The 20,304-nt window shown below is 38.8% G+C and overlaps 1 protein-coding gene across 1 annotated transcript in view; it reads right to left on the bottom strand.

Moving 5' to 3' along the window:
* The window catches only part of LOC145996903 (phospholipid scramblase 2-like), an 80,311-nt gene extending 69,767 nt beyond the window's left edge, over window positions 1-10,544 (bottom strand). The window contains exons 1-2 of the mRNA XM_083133468.1: window positions 10,403-10,544; window positions 2,744-2,824 (exon numbers count right to left, since the gene is read on the bottom strand). Of these exons, the coding sequence (XP_082989594.1) occupies window positions 2,744-2,816 (73 nt within the window). The 5' untranslated portion in view covers window positions 2,817-2,824; window positions 10,403-10,544. The remainder of the gene's footprint in view (window positions 1-2,743; window positions 2,825-10,402) is intronic.
* Between the last annotated feature and the right edge of the window lie 9,760 nt (window positions 10,545-20,304).

Here is a 20,304-nt window from a genome sequence, read left to right as displayed (position 1 = left end):
CCCCTGCTCTGATGACTTCCGAAGTAACATGGAAACCTATATTAGCATCAGTTTTCACTGCCTTATCCCATTTTTTTAAGAAAACTAATACAACTGTTCTCTAAATTACCATCGTCTCTGTTGAGTTTATTCCTATTTCCTGTGCAAATATATGCGGCTTCATAGTCATTCCTATTTAATTTATTATTATCTTTCCTAATGACTTCTCTATTTACAATCTTGTGCCCACTTTCAATAATATGCTCAGAGAGACCGGTTTTGGGTACTCCCTCCCTGATATCCTTGGCATACTCGCCCCATCTTATGCGCATGCTTCTTCCAGTTTGTCCTATGTATTCTTTGCCACATTCGCATTCTATCCTATAGACCCCTTTTTGTTCTTCCGGATTTCCTTGCTACCTCCCCCTTTTTATATTCCGTAAAATGTTTTTCGATGTTCTGGGGGGCCTTCATACCATATTTTATACCATATTCTCTTACAGTTTTTTTTCTATTTTTTCCCGATATCCCTTTATAATAAAGGATTCCGAAAAAAAAATCCTTATTTGTCAATTTCCCTACCTCAGCATCTTCCTTTGCATTCTCATTATCGTCGTTAGTGTTCTCCCATTTTATGATCCTTCTTGCTTTTCTAGCAACCTTATTCATTTCTTGATTGGTATACCCATTCCTTAAGCCTACCTCTGTTATCCATGAGATTTCTTTTTCTTTTTCTTTTCTTTCGTTGCATAGCCTTTCCGCCCTGATGAAAAAAAAAAGAAAACCATTGGTCTTAATCCTACTAGAGTTTTAAGATTTTTTGTTAATATACAAGTCACCAGATAGCGGTTTATGGAATACCCTGTTTTTATTCCTGTATCGGTTTTTGTGATGCTTAGGTCTAGAAAATTAATCTTCCCGTCGACGAGGTTTTCCCTTGTAAAATCAATCCTTTTATCCAACTTTCCTAATTCGTCAAAAACAATATGAAGCTCTTTTTCTTTCCCGATTATTATAATATCGTTGACGTACCTCCCATAATATTTTAAACTGCACCCTGTTTGCTCTAAAGCAATTTTTTCCACAAATTGCATGAAAATGCTAGCCACAATGCCCGATACCGGGTTGCCCATTGCCAACCCCTCTTTCTGTCTGAAGATCTTATTGTTGACATAGAAATAATTATAACCTGTTACAAGGAAGAACCATCTAAGATACTCCCAAGCGACGAGAATTTCGACTCCTTTTTCCAACAACCACCTCTGAAGGCAAGGTACACTCAGATACAAATGTATTACGTCAAAACTGTTAATCATATCTTCATTCCCGATTTCTAACTTCTCAATGGATTTCTTAACCTCAACAGAGTTTTTGACGCTATACTGTGTGACTTTGTTAATTTTCATGATTCTACAATACTTACCAATACTTTAGCTAACCCGTACCCTGGGTGTTTGTAGGTCTAAGTGAAACCCCGGTCTTCTGTGTCTTAGGAATACCAAAAGCAGTAGGAATGTTTAACATCTTTTATGAGGTGGTAAAAGAAAAAAGTGAAGTGCTCCCCTGTGCTTAGCACCACGCCATGAAGGCGTATAGGATGTGCGGAGGTAACGACCCACACTCTCTTGATCCGGTCATTAGTGGGGGTGATGTGATCAACATCACACCCCTGACTGCCTTTACCCCCAGGGTTTCCCCCAGGTACCCATGTCATTCGATGCTGGGTGGGCGCCAGGACCGCTTTGATGAGCTTCTTTTTTTTTTCACCACTTCGTAGAGAGATACTGGATTCTATACCTTTTCTTACTTCCTTTCTTATTTTACTTATCGGGTTTCCCTTAACCTCTTCGTAATCGATGTTTGTGAAACATTCTTCTAACTTATTATGATATTCCTCTCTTCCTATTATTACCATTTTATTTTCTTTATCAGACCTGACCAAGTATACACTATTATCTTTAGCCCATTTTTTCACCTTGCGTAGCCTTTCTCTGAGTTTTTTTTTTTTTGTCTTTTTATTCTTTTTGTGTCCTACTTTTACCTTTGGTTTCATAACCATTCCTAATTTCATATTGCATTTGTTCATCAATTATAGTACGTACTTTTTGTCTAATTTCTATCTTGTCCTCTTTTTCATCCAACTTCCCCACGATTTTTCTGTTGCGATAATAAATTCTTCTTTCCCCATATTTTCGCCTTTAATAGCAAACTTATGCCCCATTTTCATGATTTCCCTTAAGTCTTGTGGAGGTTCGTGTGTTGTTAAATTCATAACGTTTTCTCTGTTTTCTCCTTTTCTTTCGTTTATTTCCCCTCCCTCAATTATCGCCTTGCCTGTTCCTAATTTTGCGATTTTCCTCTTAAAGATTTCCATATCTTTAACCTTCGCCTTTTCTACTGTTCTGAACTTCAAGACTTCTTATACGCGGCACTATGCTCTGTGCCTAGAAACATCCACGATCTGATGAAGGAGGCAGTTTGACCTCCGAAACGTTGTCCAATAAAACTCCATACTCACTCACGTAAGTAGTTAAATTTATTAATACTATTTAACGAACAAGTATATATTTCCTTTAATAGTGAGTAATACGCACCAACCTACAATATGTTACTGTGTGAGGAAGGAACCTGGGAAGGAAATTTTTATTTGTGAGTCAAGAAATTGGCAGACTTAAATTTTGTCCATTGACGTCTTTCATGTTTGAAATAAATTATGTTAGAGACATATTGTTTCATTACTGCAAATTATATCATTGAATCTTACCTCGCAAGATGTCTGCTGGTTCCTGGAGGTGCATTGCTTGGCTTCTAAAGTCTTCAGGGGAGTCTGTCATCATTTTGTAGCCTTAACAGAGAGAAGGAGAGAGAGGGATAAAGTGAAGTGTACATATATGAGAGAAAAGTTTTGTTATATTCATTATCATACAAAGCAACAGGGGAAATGTTCTATTGTATGAATGTTTTTCTCCTCATTTTAGAAATTATTGATTGCAAAAGAACATTTCACCCTACTGAGAATAATATTTGAAAAAATCACTTATTAAAGTTAGAATTTCTGATTCTCTCTCTCAGTCACACTTGTGCTTAAAATCAGAGAACAAATATAAATATATAAGGAACCTTTTGATTAAATTGTGCATTATTCAATGTGTTGTGTTTTGTAGAACTGCTGAAGTATCATAGCCAACTAATATCCATATCTTATGTAAAACTTGACAAAACTCCATGTCTTTATTTGTCATTGTTAAAATCCCCTTCATGCTCTGATAGTCTAATTGGGATTGGCCCTACAGTAAAATAAAAACAAAGAAAAACAGAATAATATTTCTCCACTGAAGATGGAAAGTGTGAGCCTTTGGTTACATGGTTATAAAGTGAGTTACAAAAACAAACTCAATTGTGTACCTGTGTGTGTATTAAATAATGACTTCTTCAGAGTTGATTTGTTGTGATCACATTCATACTAATTTATATTTAAAACCCTGCAGTGGTTAACCAACTCAATGGTCTTTTTTTAAATCACAAAATATTCCTAGGGTATGCTTGCAGTTGTTTAATAATAGAGGTCTGGATTTCTATGCACCTAAAATTGTTCAAATAAACAGGCAAAAGAAAAGAGTCATAATAGAAGGGGGATGAGGGAGAATTCCTCTTTTTGGTTATGCATCCATTTCAGTTTGTTAATTTTTTTATGCTTCTAAAGGCACACACACACACACACACACACACACCCACACACACACACACACACACAATTATAATTTAGATAACACCCCAATGCTTCCAGAGTATTTACAGGAAGTTTTTCACAAAGAAAATTACTCAAAAAGCCCTCTTACGGGCAATAAAGTTGGTAAGAAAAGGGTGATATAGACACTAAAAATGAAAGTCGCATAACGGACATCAACTTCTAATATTGTTAATAATTAAAATGTCAAATTCAGATTTTATACCTCTATAATGCTGGTGACTTTGAATAGACTGATATGCTAACACCATGTAAGAAAAAAAATATTTTTTTGTTTAAGTGATTTTTTTTTTGTTTATGGTAAATTAGGTCAAAACTAATATGTATGTGGTATTGCTACCTTCATGTAATTGTTTTTCTGGTAATGGTGGTCAATTATATGAAATGTATTGGTTAACATGAATTAAGCATAGGAAAATTCATGATAAGATAAAACTGTGCAACCTAGTATTTTAAAATCTGTTTTGTTTTTGTTTTGGAGGGTCGCAGTAAGTAAGGATGGCATCTTCCCGTCGTTGTAAGCATGATACAGACAGTTTTTGCTATGTGTGTGGCGTCTTCCTTAGTTCAAAGGCACTAAAGCATAGGATAAAGGAGGGCAACAACTTCTGCTCAGCATTCAAATCTTATTTCAGTATGTCTGTGGGAGACCAAGACAAAAAATGTGCACCACATGTTGTGTGGGGGTGCTGTAGATCCACTCTCGAAGCCTAGTATAGAGGAGAAAACAGGAAAATGAAATTTGCTGTACCTAGAATTTGGCGAGAACCTACGGATCACCTATCAAACTGCTATTTCTGTGTTGTAGACTTGTCCCATCACAAGAGGGGTAAGAAAATCTGTGTTTTTGAATATCCTAACCTGCCATCATCTCTCCATCCCATTCCACACAGTGAGGAGCTTCCTGTTGCTCCTCCTCCCCCAGTACGAGATGCACGTGCAGATACTAGTATTGAATCGGGTACCGACATCTACCACGAAGCAGGCCTCTCAGGGGATGCAAATGATACACCTCACTTCCGCACACAAACTGAGTTAAATGACTTAATCAGGGATCTAGGACTAACAAAATCCAATGCAGAAATTTTAACATCGCGATTAAAGCAGTGGAACCTATTGGATAAAACCTGCAAGATATCCCTCCAGAGGAAGCATCATGAAACTTTCTCACAATACTTCACTCTCACAGAAACAATATGCTATTGCCACAGTGTGGATGGCCTTTTCAAAGAAATGGGGTTTGAATATAACCCAAGGGGTTGGCGGCTCTTCATTGACAGCTCCTGCAGGAGTCTTAAAGCTGTCCTCCTTCACAATGGAAATGAGTGGCCATCAATTCCAATCGCTCATTCGACTCATCTAAAGGAAGATTACTCCAGTGTTCAACATCTTCTGCAGGTGGTAAGATATGCTGAACATCAGTGGGAGGTAATCAGTGACTTTAAAATGATTGCATTCTTTATGGGCTTACAAGGGGGAAACACAAAGTATCCTTGTTTTCTCTGCCTTTGGGATAGCAGGGATACGGGTAGACATTTTGAGACTGTTGAGTGGCCATTAAGGACTGAGTTAGAGTTTGGACAGAAAAAAATGAAGTGGGAACCCCTTCTCAAGCAGGAAAAGATCCTAATGCCTCCCCTGCATATTAAGCCTCGGCTGGATGTTTCTCTCAACAGCTGAAAACTGCTTCTCCTTCTATTGACAAAATCTCCTAACATATGCTTCCAATTTCGGTGATACTCTGCAAGGCTTTTCTAGAAGGATACACGAAGTGATGTAATGAATAAAAAAAATCAATTTGGGATTCTAGTTTGGCGTACAAAAAATTGGAAATGCAGCATTAATTGGATGTGAAAGCAGCTTTAAATGGGGCGTTTGAAGAGTTTTAAAACATTATACCATTTAGGTTCAATATTGTGCATCTTAGTGTCGTGAATTTATATAGATAATTCCAAGCGTTTGCACAATATCTTCAACAGAAATTACATAATTTTATTACAAAAAAAGACAAGTACTGAAAGTTCGAGGATTTTCCGCTTATGGCGCTGCTGTCGCTTCTGGTCAAGCAACCCTCTGAATGTGTATTCTCCCATCTGCCGCACCGGTCATATGCCGCTCGGAGCGGAGGAGGGGTGAGGGGTGGGGAGGGTTTCACACCGCAATTTGTAAACTTATCTTGCTTTGACACCTGGTTTATGTTTTGTCCGCGAAAAGACCTTGGAAACTCAGGGAAGTGCATTAATTCCTTCAGTGGGTGGCTACTTTCAAAATACAAGACAGACAGTCTTGCATGTCGAGGAAGTGAATCGCCATCACTTAGTTTACACAAATTACGTCAGTTTACAAGTCTGATCCGAAATAAATAAGCCAGTTACTTCGTTGACTTACTCTGTGATGCTCTCCGATTTTTTTACATATCTAGGTTATGCATCATAATGGGAATTGAAGAAAATGTAGGATGGAAGAGGGTGGTTCAGGGATTCCCATTTTTGCATTTTGACTTTTTTTTACCCAAGAACTGATTTATTTTAATTTATTGAGGCTCAAAGTAAATAATAAAATAAAAATTTAAATTAACGTTCATCATCATATTATTATTATGATCATCATGCGTATTATTATTATTATTATGAAACGTATAAAGCGCAAAATTTAATAGGACGACAATGCTCTGTGTGAGTTTGGTGTGGAGAAACAAAATTTTAATAAATTTGTTTCCAAACCATGAATTTCATCTGAAATAAATGATCTCTCCGATCGCATAGTGGTAACGTCATCACCTTGTAATCAAGGGTTCCGGGTTAGGATCCCACTTTAAACTGTAGGTCCAATCCCAATTAGCCTATCTGTGCATAACATAGTACTTAATACAAAAATTAATGTAAGATTATGTAAAAATTGACAATTTTGACTGACGTGTCGGCGTTAAATAAACCTTAAAATTAAAAGACAAATTAGGCCTATACAAAAATAACAGAAAATTTACGAAGGGGAAAATTTATGTTACTGGTTGGAAGATGTAGAGGCTGTGGAAAATGAGACAGGATACACTTTCCTGGAATCCCCTTCAATTTGAACAGTGACTTGACATTGGTAACATTAACTAAGGAAGCATTCATTCATTAACTGACATTCAACCCTATAGGACTTATGACTTTGCGGTGCATCACAGTCAGAAATCTGGTGAAATCTTAATATTTAGTTTCAAGTGGGATCCAAACCACTCCTTCGGGAGCGGCGTGCCTTCACCGGCTATTAAACCCGGGGCCCGGTGTTACCATTAAGCCATCTGGTAGGCCCTCCTTGGTAATGGTGCATAATATTTGAATACAATTGAATTGTATTCCTTTTCCAGCAGTTTAGCGAGTAAAATTGTAAAATTTCGCTTACACTCGAAACTAGGGTGACTTTTTCTTCGCCTCATTTGAGCTGGAATGAGACTTGGGAGAGTCTAGAACTTGTAATACAGAAAACTCCCTTTTATTTATGTTGTATAACTCTTTTATCTCTCTCTGTGTGTAAAACCATAGTATAATTTTCACGATTAGGTCATGTTCCATTTCCCCTCCTGCGTTCTTTTCTCTCACTTCCCGGCTCTTCAGATATCGAGCTTCCTTCATTTCTTGCCCTTCTCTTTCTCTCTCTCCCTCCACTTGCTCCTTCTCTATTTCGCTTTCTACCTTTTGCTTCTGTTTCTCATTCTCTCTTTCTATAGATTTCTCTGTAAGCCTCTCTTTTTGTTTCTCTTCCTTCCTTTATCTCTTTATCGTTCTGTACTGTTTCTTTTCTTTGTTCCTTTTCTCACTCCATCGTGAGAAATGTTTATCTTCATTTCTCTCAATCCACCCCTCCCTCTGTTATTATAGTCTGTTTTGGTTGGTTTTCCTCTTCCTTTTCCTCTCTTTCAGTCTGTTTTGCCTCCTTATTTTTACTGGCACAGTGGTTCGGATCCCACTTTAAACTGTAGGTCCACTCCCGATTAGCCTTTCTGTGCATAAAGTGGACTTAAAACCACAAATCAATCAATCAATCTTTATTTTTATTTTCATTCTCTATCCTTTGGTTTTTAAGCATCACGCTCCAGCCTCCTTTAGCCTCCCCCGCCCCTAGGGGTGTCGTCCTCCACTGGTACCTATTTATTTGAGAATGGGTGAACCCCAGAGCCGCTTTATGCAGAGAGAAGGCCGCAAAAATCCGACCTTACAAAACACGCCCAGGAATCTAATCTTAGTCTCCTGCAGGCCAGTGAGACGCCCAGCCGACTTTACAAAGGGAAAACTTCCCTGTTATTGTCCTTCAATACTTTTTTTTTTCAAATCAACTTTAATCTCTATTTTCTCATTCCAAAAAAAATAGTTTCGGAGAACTAGAGATTATAAAAAGGAATTCACCTTGGCTTTTCTGTCACTTTTGAGCCGAGGACTATTTAGTGGAGGGAGATCCCGAGGGCACTGGTATACGCAGAGGGGGTGCTGAAGGAGCTACAGCCCCCCCGAATTTTTTAGAAAATAAAAAATTCAAACGAAGGTAGTAATAAAGTCGAAAAAACTCAAAATGACCCCCAATAACCATTTTTGTGTGTGAATTACTTTTAAAACTTAAAACGAAGGTTTAAAATGGTAATTTGAGCTCATACCAAATGAAAATAAAACACCAACACTGAAATTTATTTACGGCAATGTATTCTATGATTCAACCAAATATTTAATCTCACTCTGTTCAGTAAAGGTTAGATTCATGACACGGAACCCGCATTCACATTCAGTTGTAGATATTGGTACAATATCAATTGAATTCACATAATCCTTGAGTGAGGTGAAAATGTGTCTTGGCTGACATGACATGTTTCCATAAAACACACGTTCTTAATCATCTAAATGCCGTGTGTGTGCATTTAATAGGACTATATGCAAAAATAAATCTGTCTTCAAAGCGGCCATTCATACTGTGCAATTAAGATTGAAAACAATGCTTTCAAACGTTTGGTTTTCCCCGATCGGGGACCACCTCGACTTATTTTTATAAAATACAACAAAATACTACAGATCTCAACAAGCTCTCGAAGAATATTAAATGACCAAGCGACTCAACATACGTCAGAAACCGCCCAGTTTTATGTTCGATACAAGAGTACTTGTGAATCACAAGAAGTCTGAAAAAATACCGAATACTACATGGCATTTAAAAGAGACAGCCAGGGGTGCCAATTTTTCAAAAACACTGGGTGGGCTCAAAAATTTGAATTCACAAATGACATAAATTATTGGGTGGGCTCGGGCCCCACAAACCCGTATAAATTGGTGTCACTGTACACAGTCACCATAAATTGCATAACGAGAATTTTTTGTAGCTATGGTGTGGTAAACTTAATTGAATTCAAATGGAACACCATAAGTACGATATATGTAGTTTACAAGTGGGTTGGAAATAATGATCCCCGGTTGAGATGTGTCACTCATAACTAGAAATTTGATGTTTCAAAACAAGAGGGGGTGAAAATCCCTCCTATTGTCCCTTCAAATGACACCCTGCATTAAAATTAATAGATATTCGCTACTTTCAAATGACAAAATCCTGATTTTCCGTTTCATCCTCTTCCAACCAAATGAGCACAAAACGAGCTTTATATGTTTCGAAATTATCTGTTTTTAAAATAACCATAAATTCTATATAGCTATATATATAAAAAAAGTATTTATTTAAAAAAAACAGGAAATCTGTGTGTGCTCTTCTAAAATGGAATTTTCAATGCCCCAACTTTATGTGCGTGTGTGTATAACACAAACACAAACACAAACACACACACACACACACACACACATATATACAATGCGTGTCCTGGGGGAGGGGGCGGGGGATTCCCTCAACAATCTTGGCCCTAAAAATCGCTCCCACCAAACATTTCCGGGGGGATAGTTTTTGTTAAAATAACAAAAGATAAGCAATTATTTTTGACTTCAAGCACACTTTACTAAGGTTAATATTGAAAACGCACATACCGTAGTATAGTTGTTAGTGTTGAATGTTTTCTCTCTCTCTCAAGAAATCAACAGCAGCTCTAAACCAATAACAATATGACACAAAATAAAAACACTTTCAACTATTTCGTAATTTGTTGACATCTTTAACCAGCTAATAAAGGAATTAGTTTACTACTTTATAAATATATGACATATATCTCAAAGTAACAAAATTATATTCCTTTATATGTATTTAATAATGTTAATAATAATAATAATGTATTTTTAATAATTTAGTAATTTATTTTTGCACCTAATAACATTATAAATATGTATATCAATATTTTATTTGTGTGTGTAGATTAACATCTTCCTCCCCCCACCAGTCTTCAATGATTTCACAGCCTGTGCGTGTATGTGCATTGATGTATGTGTTTGTGGATAATCTTGTATTGCAATGTGCAAACCACAATGTGTGTCCACCGGGTTTCGTACCCGGAACCCCTTAGTTACACGGCGATGACGTTATCGAGGGGGAAGCCTTGGTATTACATACCTAGGTAATATTGTTATGGAGAATAAAATTATGAGAAACCTTTGTTGTCAAGGATATTTGGGTCTAACGAGAGTAAAAACTTGTAACGTCTACGTTAATTTGCATCCTACATACGACCAGACTAATTGCTATATTCTAGGAAACACAAAATTCGCTCACCGGTAGTTCAAGGTCAATGTGTGCCAAATCTTTCTTCGACGTTGTAGCTCAGGGCAGCAAAATCCTTGAAGCCTTCTTTCACCGATTTGACACCTTTCGGGCACCTTCGAAGATCGAAGAACAACTGACTGGTTATCTTATCTCCAAGTTGCCAAGTATGTGGGGTTCCGATAAAACTCAACAGAGTCGACAATGACTTCGGCATGTGCAATTATCCCTGATAACTAATCATTTCCGCCCGCACCGTTGCATTCTGGGAAGGATCCTGAGTTATTTTGCTGCTAGAGACGTATTCACCCTGATTATCATTACTTGCATTGTTTGACTAAAAACACATGGTAGTATTTTAGCTGAACTTCGGTTTATTGTAGAAGAAATACAGTCACTATCACATGATTATAAACTGACGGATAAGAAAGAAGCACGTTTAAGTTCTAAGATAACTTCACTTCATTGCGAATATAATTATACCCTGATTTGTTCGAGATTTAGGCTCCCTTTATGTACAGTATGGCAAATCGGGACTGGACATATATCCGAACCACTATGCGCTTTCACCTGATATCGAACCCGGGATTCCTTGTTTATAAGACAACGCTGTTACCACTACGCCATCGGGAATAGCCTACATACGCTGGTGTAGTACGGTCATTATTGCAATGTAGTAGATATACAGGTGTTTCACTCGCTCTCGGTCCCTGATTTTCGTTTATAAAGATCAAACTATTGGTCATAATGTAATGAAATTTGCTACGAACATACCTTGGTGTATGAGAAGCATGGTGTCGTCATTGGAGATGGCACCACAATCTCTTTAGTCCTTGTGTGGATATGCGCGTCCGTCTGGGCGATTGTGCCGTTAAATACCAATCGCTCGGACGTGTGCTTTCAGTCTGAGTTCTTGGCCAGTTGGATAACTAGGAACTCCGTAAAGGCAGGATTGGCATGTTTAAAACAAAAGCGTTTAAACACAACTTTGTTTTTCTAAAAATGTTTAAAACGATTAAAACAAAGTGATTGAAACTTTTTTTGATGCTTGTTGCTTGATAGTCTGTGGTTATTTGCATATCATATTGTGATGAATACCCGTGGTCCGCTTTAAAACTCCTGGCTATGTTTTTATTATAAGTGTTTCAAACATTTTAGAAATTGAATACTATATGGTTGGATTTAACGATTCCTTATTACGTAATCATTATTCTTAGAAAATTAGTCTTCTTGTCATTATGTTTTAAAAGTTTTATTTGTTTAAAACATGTTTTATTCGGTTGTTGTTTAAAACATTGAAAACATGTTTAAAACAAAAAAATCTTTGTTTTGTTCCTAAAAAAAGACAAACAAATGTTGTCAACCCTGCGTAGTGGCGATTTTCAGCACGATGGCGCCAATTGCCACACTTCCAACGACAGCATGTAAGAAATGTTGTCCTTCTTTGAAGATCGTGTCATTTACAAAGGACTCTGACCTGACTTTACCCTACCTGGATTTCTTCCTGTGGAGCATGCTGAAAGGAACGGTTTCTCGCAACAAGCCACCGACTATCATGGAACTGCAAGACATCATTCGGCGGGTAATTGACGCTGTGACTCCTGTAACATTGGCCGGCCCCCGTGGTGGAGTGGTTCACATCGCGATACGACGCTAGGGGTCCCGTGTTCGAATCCATATCATCACTCATCGCTATCTTCGCCAATTGGCACAAAAGAGAAGTAAAATAAACAGTAGCGTAACTAACACCCCTGCACCCCCCCCCCGCAACTTTCAGTTGGGCGCCCCTACTTGTTGAAAAAAAAATATTTCTGTTCTAAAATATTAATTCACGTCTACATTTATACGTATTAAGTATGCAAATATGAAAAAAAGACATACATGAATTTGAACCAATGTAAACACTGGTACGAAAGGTTAAGACAACAGAAACTAAAAAGATATGTATTATAATTACATATGAAAGTACACTGTTACAACAAAAAATACGATGTTGTTAAATGTCCATTACTAGTTCTATGTGTTTTCTTTTTATGGAAGCAAATTCTTGTGCTAGTTTGGTCGAGTCCAGTTTTCGAGCGAGCTCGCCTTCGAACCTTAAGAGCGCCAGTCCACTCAATCTTACTCTTGTTGTTGTGCTTCTCAAGTAATTTTTGATCAATTTTAGCTTGGAAAATGATTTCCCAACTGATGAAGACGTCACACGTAGGGTCAAATACAATATACTCTATGTGATCGAAAGTATCCGGGTTCGAATCCCGGTCGGGCTTGGTTGTTTGTGAATGTCCATTCATCAATTTCATCATTTCATCACTCATCCCCATCTTCGCAAATTAGCCAAGAGGCACAAAACGCGAAGTAAAATAAACTAATATAAAAAAAAAAAAAAAAAAAAAAGAAAGTATCCGGACACACCGCGAAACGTGTGTTTATCATAGAGGGCGACACAGTACTGCCATCTACCGTGTGGAACACATAGGGTGCGTTCCGAAAGTCTTAACGAAACGAACGCATTCCACGAAAATAACTGGGCTCGTGAATCTGGTGAAACCAGTTATTTTACAGACTTATGGGACACGCTAGGCGAAAGCGCAGGCGCAGCGTTTTGTTTAGAGAAAGTTTCCGCATGGCGTCAGCGGAAGGGATGTCCTTATGGCAAAAATAAACTCTTATTATGGCCACTGTTACTCATTTTAATCACATTCTAAGAACGGTCAAGGCATACTTATCTTGTGCATGTTGCTTCATATCGCTATCTGTTAAAATTATAATACAGTTTCCGAACTAGTACAGTTTGAATCCATCAGCACGCGCTTTGTCTGCAAGGAGCAGACGATTTTCACGGAACAAACCAGCATCCTGGCCCGTGCGTTTGGTGAATCTCGTTCTTGCACGAAACGCACGGAATGCGACTTTTGGGACAGCATAATGAAACTCACGAAACGCACGGAAGCACTTATGGAACGGCCAGTTACCATAACTCGTTTAACGCGTTAAACTCGTGCGACTTTCGGAACGGGCCCAATGTCAGCGAACTCAGTAGCCTGTAGACAGTGTGAGACAGCAGTATGGGATGGTCTGAGGAACTCACAGACTTTCAACGTGGTCAGTTGGTTGGGTGCCACTTGTGTAGGAAGTCTGTGTGAGAGATTTCCACCCTCCTAAACATCCCTCTGTCCACTGTTTCCGATGTTATAGTGAAGGGATGTGTACAACCCAAAAGCATCAGGCCAACCTCCCATGTTGACCTCCAGAGACCATCGAGTGTTGAAGAGGGTCGTAGAGCATTATCGTCAATCATCCATCGCCACCATCACACAGGAATTCCGAACTGCATCAGGATCTACTCCAAGCACCATGACTGTTTGGTGCAAGGTGCGGCAACTTGGTTTCTATGGCCGAGCAGCTGCCCATAAGTCAAACATCACACAGACAATGCTAAATGCCGCCTCGTGTGGTGCAAGGAGCGTCGAAACTGGACCATAGAACAGTGGAAAACCGTTGTGTGGAGTGATGAATCACAGTACACAATGTGGCTATCCGATGGTAGGGTGTGGGTGTGGCGAATGCCTGGTGAACGACATCTACCAGCCTGTATAGTGCCGACAGTGAAATTCGGAGGTGGCGGGGTTACAGTGTGGTCAAATTTCTCCTGGAGGGAGCTTGGCCCCCTTGTTGCTTTACATGGCAATGTCACGATACAAGCTTACGTTGACATTTTAACAGCTTTCATGCTGCCTACCGTCGAAGACCAGTTCGGGGATGACCATTGTGTCTTTCAACACGACCGAGCACCCGTCCATACTGCAGGGATTGTGGGGGAGTGGTTTGACGACAAAAACGTCTCACTAATGGACTGGTCTGCGCAGAGTCCTGATTTGAATTCCATACAACATCTCTGAGATGTTTTGGAATGCCGACTTCGTGCTAGACCACACCGATCCACGTCAATACCTTTTCTCTTTCTGGCGCTCTACGAGGAATGGGCTGCCATTCCTCAGGAAACCTTCCGGCACTTCATTGAAAGTATGCCTGTGAGAGTGAAGGCTGTCATCAAGGCTAAGGGTGGGCCAACACCGTATTGACTGCCAGTGTTCCCGATGGAGGGTTGCCCAAACTTGTATTTTATTTTCAGGTGGGTGTCCGGATACTTCTGATCACATAGAGTATAATACTTCAGGAATACTACCAGCCAGAATTTTGTTTTCTATCAGGAGAAATCCTGCCACTTCGCTGAAGTTCGACATGTTTCTCCTTTTGATTACATTCCGAAAACAAACAATTTCCGTTGCTGTAATATAAGATACATCTTCCTATTCGTTCCAGAAATCAGTAGCTGATTCTACTAGCTGTCTGTCGCTGTGTTCCGTCAGGGCAGTGTGGCTTAAAAAACTAAAAAGGTGAGGCTTTCTTTGATTTGTTTCATGCCCTGAAATCTATTGTTTACTTGATTTACAAGAATATCTAAAGCACGGTAGAAAATCTTTACTTTAAAACAGTCTGTGGGAGTACCTGCAGGCTAAAGTTTACCAAGGAAGGCCGAGGACAGCCAATGATCTGATAGAATTTATTTTTATTTTTCTAAACTTTTCCGTTCGGTAGAAGCGGGAAGAGGAGAAAGTCAGCGTGACCAACGTATTTTCTTGCCTGTTGTCTACCCTTCGGCGACTTAAACTATTCAGCTATTATTTCTAATCTGGTAATTCACTTTCTACTTTTCTAGTGATTAAGATTTTCTGTTTGCAGTTGTAGGAGCATGAACATATAATATGTTCGGTTGAAAACATATTTTAACTCCGAAAAGAAAACTTTTGTGAACTCTTAGTCATTCTTAGCATTCTTATTGCGCCCCCGAAGCTTGTGCGCCCCCACGTACCGCGGGGGTGTTATTTATGTCACTGAAAATAAAGCAAATCAATTAATCAATCCTGTAACATGGAGAGGCGTGTGCAGTAGGGTGGAGTGAAAATTTTTTTTCTTGAATTTCGAAATGCCTGTAGTCAGAAAAGTTGCATTTTGGTATCAGATAGTCAAATAATAAAAAAAAATAGCTCCCTAGGTCAATTTCTTCTGGTGCCCCAAGGCCTCCAAAGTTTTCATATTTCCACTTATTTTAGCGTATTGAAAGATACATGGAGAATTCTGGATGTGATGAAATTATATCTTCATATCCGCCTTTAAAAGCAAAATGAAAAAAACTCAGGAACCTCATGTTTCAGAAATTAGAGAAAGTCTTTCTCACCAAGTGATAGGAATTCTGATGAAGGCTTCATTGCCATCAGTGTCACATCGGCAAGTCGTTGCAAAAGTGAAAAAACTTCACGAACACTATCGAAATCTCTTAAAGCCCTTTAAGCGTAGACAAAATGAAGAAAAAATTACATTGTATTACTCACATGCTAACTCTACATTATTTGATATATCGTGTTGCAAGTGTAAAGACCTTTCAACCTGTGTTTGTTCTAGAGAGAAGAAAGTACCTATTCAAGATAGATAATTTCTTTTGGATCAAAGAACAACGAGAAAAATCTTCATTGGAAAAACTGATTTCAAAAAATCCAAAGAATTGTAGAAGAAGCAAGCAAGAAAAGCTATGGAAGAAGCAAGACTTCAGAAACATTTGTCAAGCTGTAGTGTCAATGCTGCTACTAGTAGTCCTCAATCAAGTCCATCAAGGAGGAAGAAGGTTGAGATACTGACAGCGACACGAGTGAAGCACTTACAACCAAATCGGAAATGCCCTCCACTTCAGCGAATTCCTCATTAACCTCAAACGAAACTCAAATGCGGTTGCCTCTTAAGAATTTTGCTAGAGAGTGTGACAGACATCGCATATCTGACAGAAGTGCAGCTAAAATTGCTAGTGCAGTTCTTCAAGATGTAGGTGTTATTAGTGATGCAGATGTTTCTAAAGTGATAGATGGGAGCAAGGTTAGAAGGGAAAGAAGTAAAGTCAGGAAAACAGCTGCTGATAGTTTGGATACTCTGACTGGATTGTATTTTGATGGCAGGAAGGACCAGAGAAGAATTAATGAGAAGAGAGGAGTGAAGAATTATGGTCGCGTCGTAACAAAAGAGCATGTGACTTTAGTCCAGGAACCAAATTCCAAGTATATAGGACACGTCACTGTATCACTATAAAAAATGAGATCTTGAGCTTCTGTGCTAGGAAGGAAATAAGTATGGACGATATTTTAGCAGTTGGATGTGATGGTACAAATGTGAATACAGGAAACAAAGGACGAGTTATTGTTTTACTCAAAAAAGAACTTGGTAGACCCCTCCAGTGGCTTATTTGTTTTCTGCATATAAATGAACTCCCACTGCGCCATCTCTTTCAGAAAATTGTTGGATTCACAACTGGTCCAAAAGATTTTACTGGGGAAATAGGGAAAAGCTCTACAAACTTGCGAGAAACAACCTCTTGTGCAATTCGATCCGATAAATGTTCCTTCTTCTTGTCAGCTTGTTGGGAATGTTGACTTTGAAGACTTAAGTACTGATCAGAGGTATCTCTATAATTGGTGTATTAGTGTAAAAATGGACACTGCAGTGATGAATTAGCAAATCGCAAACCAGGCCCATTAAACCATTCTAGGTGGCTAACAACAGCTGCAAGACTGCCAAGGTTGTATGCATCGACTGATAAACCTTCAAATAATTTGACAACTCTTTTGACCTTTGTGGTGATGGTATATACTCCAGTGCAAAGATATGGATTTATCTTTTCAACTATCAAGTCAAGAGCATTGATGAAAACATTTCACACTAAGAAAGAATATAAGCTGTAAAAATAATTAGTATTACGATATTGGGCTATATGTAAATGTAAAAGTTTAACATTGTTACATATTTTGGGTACTAATGGGTACTTGGGTAGTTTATTTTATGTATTTCGGTAGCACAACTTTATGGTTGTATTCAAATATCTATTTTTTGCACTTGTTTACTTAGGACACAGGATATTCTGTGTTTCAGTTCAGGAAAATAAATAAAAAGTTATAATTTTCGGTGAGAAAATGCTGATTTTCAATATGAAATCTTCAGTGACCCTGGGGCACCACTAAAAATCAATTATTTTTTTCTGAAATAGTTAGGGTTAATTAACTGTATAAAAACACAGCTTTTCCCACTACAGGCATCTACATTTTTTGAAAAAATTAAAAATTGCCCTATATTTTCACTCCACCTTAGTGTGCAGGCATGCATTGATGCTAATGGCGACCACTTCCAACTTCCTGTTGTGTCATTGTTCTGTCAGTTACAATCCAATGGTCCAAGTAGAGTTTGTGTACAAGCCTAGGCTTATATTTGTAGTAAGGGATCTGCTGATCTACATTGTATAACAAGTTTCTGATGTACGATTTGTGCTACTTGATTATGTCCATGTGCTTGGGGATATTCAGAATAGCTGAAACTTCTGCAAGAACAGAGGCGCAAGAACGTTTCTGGTTTTGGGAGGGAAGGGGGCAATTCTCTACACAAACACAGATTCCCGATGACTTCGTCGTCTTGTAATATGGTGGTCCCGGGTTTGATTCCCGCTGGAGACACATAGTGGTTCGGATTCCACTTTAACTATAGGCAATATTTGTCTTGGGAAAGGACATGATGAAGTTGACATTATGCACACCTGTGTTATGTGGCTACCTAACCTAACCTAACCATTCAAAAACCGGTCTTTCCCTCTCCCCTCCCCTCCCGAGTCGATTAGAAGCGCTTCCTGACTCAGGAAAACGCAACTGAGCTACAGGTACTCATTTTAACAAGTATCTCAGTAACAGTTACTAGTACTGTAAGTTACTTTTACAATTGAAACTGTTTTATTTGATTTTGCTAATAGCGACGATGAGTATGACGGATGATATGATGAAGGAACTTTTAACAAAGGACACCCATGCTCACTTTCGGGATTCGAACCCGGTATGCTGGAAATTTTCTTCCAAGCAAATTACACATCAATATCCATTAATGGTAATGAATTAAATATTATATGAAGACTTGCATGTGTCTTATTTGTTTCTGGTACCCCTGTATACAAGGTGTCATTTTAATGGCGCTCACGGACCACAGAAACGTATAGAGGACATCACAACAAGCAATGTTTCTCGTTGGTGCATAATTTCGGCGCTACAGTCGTTCAAAGAAGCCCGTTTTGCCGCCTGAATGCTGGGAACCACACACAACATTTGATTGCTTTTGAGACGTCATTTCCTGTCGTGAAGCGATGCGTTCCAGAGTTAATCATAATCATCATAATGTGTGTGTTGCCGGGAACACACACATATTCTGTTAAAAATGACATGGCTACAATCAGCCACATTATGTACAAGGGATCAGGGCCGCCGTTAGGGAACGCGAGGTCCTGTGCGAACTATATTCGCGAGGCCTATGTAGGCTATTATGACAAGTGAAAATATCGACATCATCATTTTTTCGTAAAATTCTACGCTAAAGCAAGCACGGTTATTAGTATGATGTAACGCGAACGCGCGTGTTCATAGTATATCCTTTTACCACCAATTAAATCTAGAATTTGACACTCTATAGAGGAAGGTGACCTTAAGGAAAACATGACTTTTGCTGATTGAGACCTTGTTTCTGCACTATAAACCCTAGAAAAATATCATTTGTGTTTGCAGCCATGTACCGCAAATTGATTGTTTAAAACCGAAGGTCACTCCTGAGTCTAGAAGCAGAAGCAAAATTAATCCATCATCCGGTGCAGAAGATGAAATACACTCTTCCTCTCAATTTGTTCCTACATTACCACCTGGCTCACACAAGAGCTAAATTTAAGATCACTCACGGCTGCGAGCTGCGACTATATCACCAACAACACTAACACTAAACACCAGGATTTGGCCATTATTTCCGTTTATCGATCGTGGCGGAATTTGAAGCAAACGGTATTTAGAGGTAGTAACAATTTTTCGAAGGCGCCCTTCTGGCATTTTAAAAAAAGCGCCCCCCTTCTTTCCTTTTTATAGCCTTTTGGAATCCTGATTAAAATGTAGGAAATTTGTCCCGTTCGCTTGACATTTCATTTCCCATAATCGAGATTCCAAAATCCCGCACGCACTATTGTCTCAAACAAGAATGACAAGGAAGGTAGATAATGATTTCATTGACTTGAAACTTGTTGACATCTTTGGGATAGTTGTAGAATCTGGCAAAATCGGCAAACGCCCGCCAATTCTCTGTGAGGGTTTCTCAGGAAATAAAAATAAAATATCTCCAGATCTTTATTTCTATTCATCTGCGGGGAATATGCCGACCCAAGAGCCGTTGACCTGCTCACCGCGTCCCTTGAGAAGTCTGTTTGTGAAGCCCCTCTTTGGAAATGGATAGAGCTGTAAAGTTTGACGTCAGAGGGATGAAAGGTCGCCGCAGAAAACATATGCCTGCTAGTGAAACAGGGCCGTAGCCAGGCAGGGCCCATGGGGGCTCACCCTCCTCTGAAATTTGATAAAAACTGCATTATAAAATTTGTTTGCAGCGACGAGTGAAAGTGTAGACAGCAGTTATTATTTTGCTCAAGACTTGATAAAGGTTAAATTCACAGAATAAAAATAACAAATATCACATTCGCTCATCTGATTTACGACTTAAATCAAAGTAGCGGGAAGTAATTAGAATATTCTCTCGGCTTCAGTTACGAGTGAGAACAAGCGGTATGTGCAAGATATTGATAAAAGAACTTTATCCGTTTGAATGATATTTCTACATTTTCTGTATCCTATATTAACTTAATAACCCCCTCCCTCCACACACATATAATACTGTTAAACTTTTGAAAATGGACTTAAGGGATATAAGAATGCTGATAACGCGTGACCTTCCCCCCACCCTGGAGATAAATTCCGGCAACAGGCCTGAAGTGAAATATGCTTGTGTAGCCTACTTCTTTTTAT

Source organism: Lepisma saccharinum, chromosome 13, assembly GCF_977018435.1.
Source record: "Lepisma saccharinum chromosome 13, izLepSacc3.1, whole genome shotgun sequence".
In the NCBI taxonomy this organism is placed as follows: domain Eukaryota; kingdom Metazoa; phylum Arthropoda; class Insecta; order Zygentoma; family Lepismatidae; genus Lepisma; species Lepisma saccharinum.
The sequence above is the reverse complement of the archived record's forward strand: the minus strand, read 5'-3'. Positions and strand labels throughout refer to the sequence as shown.